Source organism: Chaetura pelagica, unplaced genomic scaffold, assembly GCF_000747805.2.
Source record: "Chaetura pelagica isolate M959 unplaced genomic scaffold, ChaPel_1.0 scaffold656, whole genome shotgun sequence".
NCBI classification, from domain to species: domain Eukaryota; kingdom Metazoa; phylum Chordata; class Aves; order Apodiformes; family Apodidae; genus Chaetura; species Chaetura pelagica.
Genome location: NW_009953577.1, coordinates 182998 through 192099, shown reverse-complemented (window position 1 = coordinate 192099; position 9102 = coordinate 182998). Strand labels below are relative to the sequence as shown.

Sequence of the window (9102 nt, the reverse complement as noted above, 5' to 3'; positions counted from 1 at the left end):
AGTCAGCGTGTTTTTGGAGTGCTGTGAAAGAGAGCAGAAACCAAGTGATAGTTTTGCAAAGCTGATGGGTTCCTGAAAAGTGTGGGTTGTGTTTCCACAGGCTGCTGTGGCTGCTTGCTTGGTGGAAGCTGCTTGTTTGGAGCTGGCTGTCATTACAGTATCACTCAATGACAGTTCCCTGAATTACTCTGGTATTGCAATATTTCTGAACTCTGGGCTTCCCCAAAGCCAAATATGTAACCAGTGAATATGTCCATATGTATGTGGAGAAACATGAGGCAATCAGTGAGTTGGGATGCTTTCAGCTGTCTGTCCTGTGCAAAATTAGACTGATAATTACAATCGAGGTAGCAAACAAAGCAAAGCTGAAGAGAGCAGAGTATGCAGATAAGTGCTGGCAGCTGTGTCCAGGAGGAGAAGCAGTGCCATGGCACACAAGTGTGGAAGCTTTCCCTGGGGTGAGCAGGAGTGGAGCTGCTGGTGAGCAGCTGGTGAGGAAGCCTCTCTATCTTTGGGCTGCCTGAGTCCTCTTGAGCTAAAAGCACTCACAGGAAAGTCCTTTGTAGCATGTGTGTCACTGCTGTGTGGGGCTTCCCTCTCACCCCCTGTGTAGTACTGGGAAGCTGCAGTTCAGACTTCTGTACCTTGGTTCTTCGTTTCTTAAAGGCAACATTGAAGGAATTGGCACTGAGGTGCAGATCCATCCCTGACACTAACGAGAATGATAGCAAGTTGCATGTTCTGTAGGTACATTTCAGTCTTAGATTTTAGGTGGATCAAGACACAAGCTCAATTAAAAAAAAACAACAACAAAAAACAAACAACAAAACAAACCCACAATTTCAGACTTGTAGTGGTTGTTGTACACTCGGTGCACTCTGGAGAGTTAAGGTCTCTTGACATCCAACAGTCAAGAGCTGTAATGTCTCCTGTGTCCCATCTCTAATGGGCTCATAGGGTTCATTCCTCCCAGCAAGAAGCACATCTAGAGTTGTTACCTCCCTGCTTGTTACAGAAGAGTTCACTAACAAAGGTGATTAAATAATGTGTGAGCAAGGATTTGTATGAAGCCTATGAAGAAGACAGCATTCTGCACCTTCCCAGTGCTCTTGCTGACTTGTGAGTTGTGAATGGGCATATTTACATTTCATAAAGATCATTATATTGTACCATGTTTAAATTTAGAACACTTTGGGGAAAAGGGGGACAATAATTTTAGCTAATTCTTAACTGAAGCTGTGAAAAGAAGCCAGGAAACAGTATCAGACCTGCACTTTCTCCAAAAGGTCCCTGGTGCTGCTGACCTTGGAGCTCCTGGGAAGGCTTGAACTGGAGATGTGGGAGAGGGGCCAGAGAAGCAGTTTTGCTGGAGCTGAGACACTCCCATGTTGTTGCCCTCCTGAAGCCTCAGGTCACAGCTGGAAACAACCACCATAAAAACAATTCTACAGTTGCAAAAAAATACTTGGTGCTGGGCAGATTTTCCCCCTCACTTTTCTTGAAAACAAGAGGTTTTGCTCTCTCCTTCTCTCATTACTGAAGATTGCTAATTCCTGTGTCCAGACTGTGTCCCTCCTGCAGCCTGTGATCACCAGCCTGATGACAGAGCATCTGCTCGGTCAGTGTTTTCTGAACGAGCCTCTGCAATCAGTGTGTTTGTTTCACCAGTTCTGTGTGTGAGGGAGCAGCACATACATCTGTGCCAGCCTCTTCCTGACAGAGGCTGTGGGAGGAAGGAAGGGTTGGCAGGCAGATGGAATATCTGTCAGATGGAGAGCAAGTAATTGGGAGGGAGAGCTTGTTGCTGGAGGAGGTTACCAGACTACAGCTTCACTGAAGTCCTCTGTGGCTTGGAGAATTGAGGAATGGCTGCTTTTAAGATGACCTGGGGAGACAGGCTCTTTGTGTCCTCAGGTGGTGGCTGCTGACTGGGTTTAATCTGAATTAAACCTCTGGCGCAGGTGTCTGCATGACTGGGTGTGTTGGTGGGTCCTAGCTTTGGTGGATTCTCAGTTTGGCAGGTCAAGGACTATCTGTGGATGCTGTACAGTCTGTTCATCTGTGTGTCAGGGCTGGTGGTGATGCTGATACAGATGCCAATGCAGTCTTAGCTCCACAGCTAGAGAGCTGCTTGTTTGGTTTCCTTTACAAAATAAACAGTGGGGATTTTATTCTTGTCCATAAGCTGGAGGAGAGGATGCTGGCAGGAGGAGGTTCTTCATGGCTGTTTCATGCTTTGCAGAAAATGCTCTGAAGGCAAACTGGAACTAAACCTGTCTGAAGAAGATCTTCCTTCACCCAAAGGCCTGTTTGTCATCAAGAGGGAACCTCGACAACGGCCCAACTCTGCAAGTGATGGGCTCGGAAAACAGTGCTTTGAAGAGCTGCACACTAGAGGAGCCGCCGTTCACGCTGCCAACGGGACACACCATTTATCCGGCCGTGCTGCAGGATGGCAAACTTGCTTCAGTCTTCGTGTACAAGAGAGAGAATGAGGATAAGGTCAATAAAGCTGCCAAGGTATTGTAGAGAGTGTGCCTGGGACAAGCTTGTCAGAGCTGTCCCTTTTTTTTTTATTCTTGGAGGAGTGGGAATCAGTTCATGAGGGTCAAACCTGTGGGGAGTGAGGGCAGGAGAAAAGGCTAAAAGTTGCCCCTGGCTGCAAACAGCTGCAGCGGGTAGAGAAAGAGGGGTTTGGCAGCTGTGTGCTGCATGATGTGAGCAGTGGTGGGAAGTGGTGGTTGGACAGCAACACCTACATTACTTTGCAGAGTTCTGGTCTCTTCCTGCAGATCCAAGTCAGTCTTTCTTGGGTGGATCCTACCCAAAATGCTGTATTTATTCTGTGTGAGACTTTGTATCTAGATGTGTTATAAAGGCTTCTGCAGAGAGTGAGTGAGTGTGCTGAGTGCTTGGTGAGAAGCAGGGGTGGGCTGTCTAAATTCCAGTGGAAAACATGGCTAAAAGTAAAAGGCCAAGCTCTGCAGCCCGAAGAGATGCCTTGGGTGAGATTTAACAGATGTCTTTGTTTCTGGAAGCACCTGAAAACCTTGCGCCACCCTTGCCTTCTGCGCTTCCTCTCTTGTACTGTGGAAGCAAATGGGATCCACCTGGTGACAGAACGTGTGAAGCCTTTGGAGATGGTCCTGGAGACACTCTCTTCTGCGGAAATCTGTGCAGGGATCTACGACGTGTTGCTGGCACTCATCTTCCTCCATGAGAGGGTAGGTACCACCAGCAGCAGTCATCAGGCTTTGGCGGGAACCAGACGAAACGTGACAGGAGAGTGTTGTACCTGGGCTGGCCTGGATGACTGTCTCATTCCTGGTTCTTCACAAAAAGACAGATGCACACCCCACAGTTCTTTTAGGCTGAAACTGCTGAAATAATTGGCTGCTTTGTAAGAGGAAGGGTCATTGAAAATGCTGTGGGTTTTTGGAGCTAAGGGAGCAGTTCTCAGTTAATTAATTGACATCTGCTTGCAGTGCTTCTTACTTTAGGGAAATGGGATTACTTGGCCTTTGCATTTATTTGCAGCTGTTGCCCCATGTCAGAGATCAGTGTCACTGCTCCCTTGTTTTGTGTGTTTGTTCAGGGCTGCGGTTAAATCCCAGCTCAGACTGTAGCTTTTGGGCTTTGCCTTCATAGTTGGAGGTCTTCTCTGGATTTACAGCTGTCTTGCAAGGGCTGTGACAATTGGAGCTTTGTCTGCTTTGAAAGCCCCAGCTCTTCTGCCTGATACCTGCTGGTCACCTACAAAATCCCCAAGGACCTGTAGAGCTGTGTGCTTGGCAGCTTTTCCTTGGCTCCTCACAGCACCTAATTAGCACTGATAAACATTTTACATCTTCATCTATCCCCAAGCCTGTTACCTTCTTTTTTTTTTTTTTTTATGTTTTAGGGAAACCTAACACATAACAACGTCTGTTTATCATCCGTGTTTGTGAGTGAGGATGGACACTGGAAGCTGGGAGGAATGGAGACAGTTTGTAACTTCAATGAAGCCACCCCAGAGGTAAGAGCCAGGAGTGCTCCTGGCCTGCTGAAACCAGCCACCTATGGATGTGAAAGTCCAAGCCCTTCCAGTTACTTGAATTGACTATGAAGTGTGTTGGGTCACTTCCAGCTCTGACTTCAGTCTTTCCTCAAGGACACCGTAACTAGAAACTGCCACATCTACACAAACTCCCCATTACCCAAAAAGCAGCTGCTTTTCTAAGGGAGACTGATGCCTGGAGGGTACATTAAGACTGGGGAGACTGAGAGATCTTTGCTCCTCTGGGCTGATGTGAAAACAAACTGGAGAAAAAAGCCTTAGTGTGAAGCAGGAGGATCAAGGTTGAAATTAATCAATAAGAAAACCAATTTAAATTATTCTTCAGCTTTTTCTGCTGGCATCTTCCTTGCTTGTTACTGGTCTTGGCAGAAACATTCATGGTTTGATATCTGCTGCATGCTGTGCAGAGTCATTGCTGCAGCCTGGCAGTGTCTCATAAATGCCTATTGCCTTTTCTCCCAGAGGATCCACAAATCCTTCACAAATTGTATGGAGTGTCCCTGGCATGTATCACCTTTCAGAAGGGATCAGGCAAACACACAACTGGTGTGCATGGTGGTGCACAACAATGCGAAGGGCACAGTAGTAGAGACTGACTGCTAAAGCTCATGAAATCCTTTCTCTGTCCAGATGGATCATGTGGGGTGATAGGACTGAAGAATAAAGGGATGAGTTGTCTGTGATGCCCTGAAGTTGCTTTCTGTCAGCTTGGTGCTTCACACCTGGTCCATTTGTGCTTCCCCTCTGGGCAGAGCAAAGTGTGGCCTGCCCTAGGTGCCAGCTGAAGGGGCTGGGGCAGACCCCAACCTCAGCCCTGTCCCCGAGGGAGAGCTTGCTCCTGCTGCTCAATAAGCAATCAAGGCAGCTCATGTCTCCCTTCTTGTCCTTCCAGTTCCTCTGCCACGTCAAGTCGGTACGAGACCAGTCATGCATCCCTTGCGAGGAGATGGTGAGTAACATCACTTGCTGGAGGACCTTCTTGCTGACAGCAAATAAAAGTGCAATGTTGGGGAAATAGCTTTCATTTGCAGATTTTATTTCCTTATGCCTGAGTGGGAAGAAGTGACTGTTGGACAGTACTTGAGGTTTACTCTCCTCCTTTCCACCCCCACCACTTCTTTCATACCCCTTGTTTGGGTACCATGTCCCGACAGGGACTGCACAGGGAAGTGAAGTGGTGGGACAGCAGGTTGCCATTGTATTTTTCAAACATTTTGTGTTGCAGCTTTAATGCTTCTGACTGACCAAAGCTTTGCAAAAATTTCACAGTAGTTGCTGAGGTTGCTCAGATCACCGTGGTCACACAGTTGTGTGGCTCTCACAAACAACAGCCTGTTTTTCCCACTTGTTAGTCATCTATCTCTTAAGAACCCCGTGAGTTGCTTATCTTCAAGGAGCACTGGCTCTGGCTCTAACACCCGTTGCTCTAGAAGTGCTGAAAGCTGTTGACTTGCAACTGCTGCTTGCATTCCTGGGGGAACTGCTTGTCATGAGGTAGTTGCTCCTGTGGGTTATAAATTCCCTGGGGGAGGTTTTTTTAGCATCATATTCTTGTCTAATACTCTGTGGAGCTTTGGTGCTATAAAAAGAGTTGAGTGTATATGGCAGCAGAGTTGGGAATAGACATTCATGGAAACTACCAGGTATTTCACAAGCTCATGATTTGCTGATCTTTTTGGGTTTTTTTCAGTCTGCAGATTTTAAAATTCTGCCCAACAGCTATGGGCACGCCAGGGATGCCTACGCCTTTGGAGCAATGGTTGAAAATCTCCTGACAGTCCTAAATGACCAGGGTGAGGAATGACACGTGTTTGTTTTGCTACTGAACAGTCTTTGTAGCTTATTCCTTGCACAGGTTGAGCCATTTGCTTTTTGTTGCAGCTAACAGATGTGCTGCAGTTTCAGTGGCCGTCGTTGCTCTTCATGTTTGCTAAAATGCAGACTTCAGCTTCTCCTGTATCCCCTTCTTCCTGCATTCAGAACGTGGTCAGATGTGGCTGGAGGCCACCAGCCCCACAGCTGCCCTGCAGCACCCAGATTCACTTGGTCTCTGCCCCACCAGCTGCTTCATCAAGGGTTATGGATGGGTTATGGATGTTGTGTACCACCACGGAGCAAGGACTGCTGCCTTCTAGCAGAGAAAGGAGCAGGAGGCTTCTTGGAGCACTGCAGCACTCCTTGGTGTCTCAAGAAACCTAGGAAAAGAAACAGAAATGTTATTTTTCCTTCCTTTAGGGACATATATGAGCAGTTCTTTTACTGAAGAATAAAAATCATGTAAAAATAAGGTTTTGGGAGGGTGGAGGACTCTTGAACATGGCTTGTTCAGTGTTGAGAAATCTAACTGTACGTGCTCTGGCTTTCAGTTTCAGCAGATATTCTCTCCAGCTTTCAGCAAACCTTGCACTGTACGCTGCTGAATCCAGATCCAAAGTGTCGGCCGCCTCTGTCGAGCTTATTGTGTCACGAGTTCTTCAGGTAAGGAGAGGAATATCCTGCCCCTCTTGGTATGTCCTGATACTGCTTATTTCTGTGTTACAAATGTGTTAATTTTGGAAAAGTGTGTTACTTCTCGAATGAGAAGTGCAGACTTAATCCCTGCCTCTTACAGGGATCTCTGAGAAAGAGACTTGTTGAATTGAAATGAAAGCATGATCAGCCTTCCAGATGAGGTGCTGTGTTTGCAGTGCTGACAGAAGCGTGTCCCTTAGTCATATACAGTCAGCTGGATCTTGCCAAGCTCATGGAAGGTGATGGGAATTGCTCTAGCAAATAAAATCATTAGCCGTATTGCTGGAGCAAAGCAGGCTCAGAGATCATCCCCACAGGGCTGTCTGCTGTCACCGAAGTGCTTCTTTGGGTGGTGGCTTTACCATAGGGTGGCACTTCCTTCTGCTTATTGCCCCCGGAAGGGGTCAGAGGTGGTTGATGCCACATTGTCCAGGTCTCACTGTGAATGGCTGACTTCAAAGTGCAGCACTGTGCAGACATCAGGTCACTGGTCACACACCCATGCTGGCGTTCTTGGTCCACCAGCATTTGACCTGTATCCTTATGTCCAGTCCTCTCTGCTAAATGAAGGATGGGGCTTTGCAGTCTCTTAGCTGTGGGTGGTTTAAGCATCAACAAGGATCCCACTTGACAGCCTACATTTTTGTGCTTAGGAATGATTTTCTGGAAGTTGTGAACTTTCTGAAGACCTTAACACTGAAGTCTGAGGAGGAAAAAACTGAATTTTTCAAGTAAGTGAAGGAACTATGATCTGGAACCTTCTTATTTCAGAAATACTTCTGCCATATGGGATTGTGGGGTGACCTGGAAAGGCTGGTGGCCAGACAGGTAGTTCCTCAGGTGGCAGATTATTGCAGTGGCAGAGCATTTTTTGCTCTGTAATATTTCAGATACTCCAGCCAAAGTAATGATCTCATCAAAGAGGAAACTCTTCACTTCTTTCTTTCCCAGTCTCTTGTGAATGGTTTGGTGTTTGGGAGGTTCTGTTTCTGCTGGGCTCTGCATCTTTCTGATACTTGCTGCACTTTGGTGTGACCACAGCCGTACGGACAGCCCTGTTCTCACCTGCTGCAGAGCAGTTGCTGCCATTGGAGAATCAGTCAGAAACCCATATTGTAGTGACAGTGCTTTTCTGAATCCCAGCTTGCTGGCAGCTGGGTTCAACTCCTGCAGGGTCAAGAACAGCACATTTCCCAGAAGTACAAGGATATTAAAATGAAAGAGTTTTTCCATTGTCTGTGTTCTAATTGAGTTAATGCACTTTGTGGGGCATAATGCTGATGTCATTATCAGAAGTTAAATTATTCAGGTTCTCTTCCACCCACTTTAGCAGCACTGTCCTATTTCCCACTGCACCACAGGTAAGCAGGAATTACCCTGCTGGTTTGCACACAGGCTTTCTGCTTGCCCAGCTTCCAAATAGTCTAAAATATCAGAGGACATCTTGTAATGTGCTGGAAAAAAAGAATCTCTACCTCTCTAAGGGAAGCTTCCATTCAGTTATGCCAGTATCTGGGCCTGAAAATGGGAGAAGCTGAATTTTTCTTTCTTCTTCCATATAAAGGAGTCTGGGTGTTCTCACAGAGATATTTTTTTTGCCTGTTTTATACTTCTGTGGTCACCATCAGTTGTAACACTAGTTTGATTTCACTAGTTTGAGACTAAATAGAGCAAAGAAGAGGAGAAAGGGGATCTTGGCAGGAGCATTCAACACTGTTCCCACTATCTGTAGCAGCAGTGTTTACAGACAGATATAAAGATTGCAGCAGTGTTGTCCCCTTGTCAGGCAGAGGGGCTTTCACAGCTTGTGTGCCTTTGATCCTGGTCTCCTCCAGGCCTGGAGAAAAGCAGTAACTGTTCCTAATACTTTAAAATTGAAAATTCTAGAAAGAGCAGTTGTACAGAATCAAACTCTGTGACTTTAATTAACAACAACAACAAAAAAACCCCCAACAACAACAACACCAAAACAAACAAAAACCCAACAAATCCACGACCTGTTGGCCACCACTAAAATAATAGAAGTGGTTTCAAAATGGAATTCCTTTTTTGTAAAGGAAACTTCCCTCACATGCTGCGTAGAACAGCTTTTTATCAAGCAACAGGAAAAATTTTGCAGTGCACCAGGTTGTGGGGTGAGAGGTCATCTCTCTGCAGTTCAAGGCTGTAGCACTTCATGGGAGATACCAGCTCTGTGACAGTTTGATGCCACAGCAGTGGGCAGCTTTTCTCAGAGGGAGAAGCCTTCATGAGCCAGGTGCAGAAGTGCTTCTGGGTGTGCTCCTGACAGGCTGTGGTCTGGGTGTGGGGTTTTACAGGATGTGTCTCTGGCTCCTGCTTTGTGTTTCCTTTGCCTGAAAGCCTCAGGCAGCAGCAGAGCCTTGTCCTCGTAGCTTCGTGGGTGCACAGAGTGAGAGATGGGACTTTGTCAGACCCTAAAAAAAAGGGGAAAGTGATATTAAGGAAAACAGTCATAAATGCATGGCAGGCTGCCTTGATACTAACTGTTCTCTCCTGGAATGTAGATTCCTGCT

At 46.5% G+C, this 9102-nt stretch overlaps 1 protein-coding gene across 1 annotated transcript in view; it reads left to right on the top strand.

The window, feature by feature from the left end:
• Window positions 1-2207: 2207 nt before the first annotated feature.
• SCYL3 (SCY1-like 3 (S. cerevisiae)) overlaps window positions 2208-9102 on the top strand; it is a 13907-nt gene continuing 7012 nt past the window's right edge. Inside the window, 8 exon segments of the mRNA XM_009999704.1 lie at window positions 2208-2520; window positions 3039-3224; window positions 3902-4015; window positions 4950-5006; window positions 5748-5850; window positions 6424-6535; window positions 7222-7303; window positions 9094-9102. The exon segment at window positions 9094-9102 is cut by the window's right edge and continues 121 nt beyond it. Coding sequence (XP_009998006.1) covers window positions 2356-2520; window positions 3039-3224; window positions 3902-4015; window positions 4950-5006; window positions 5748-5850; window positions 6424-6535; window positions 7222-7303; window positions 9094-9102 — 828 coding nt within the window. The 5' untranslated portion in view covers window positions 2208-2355.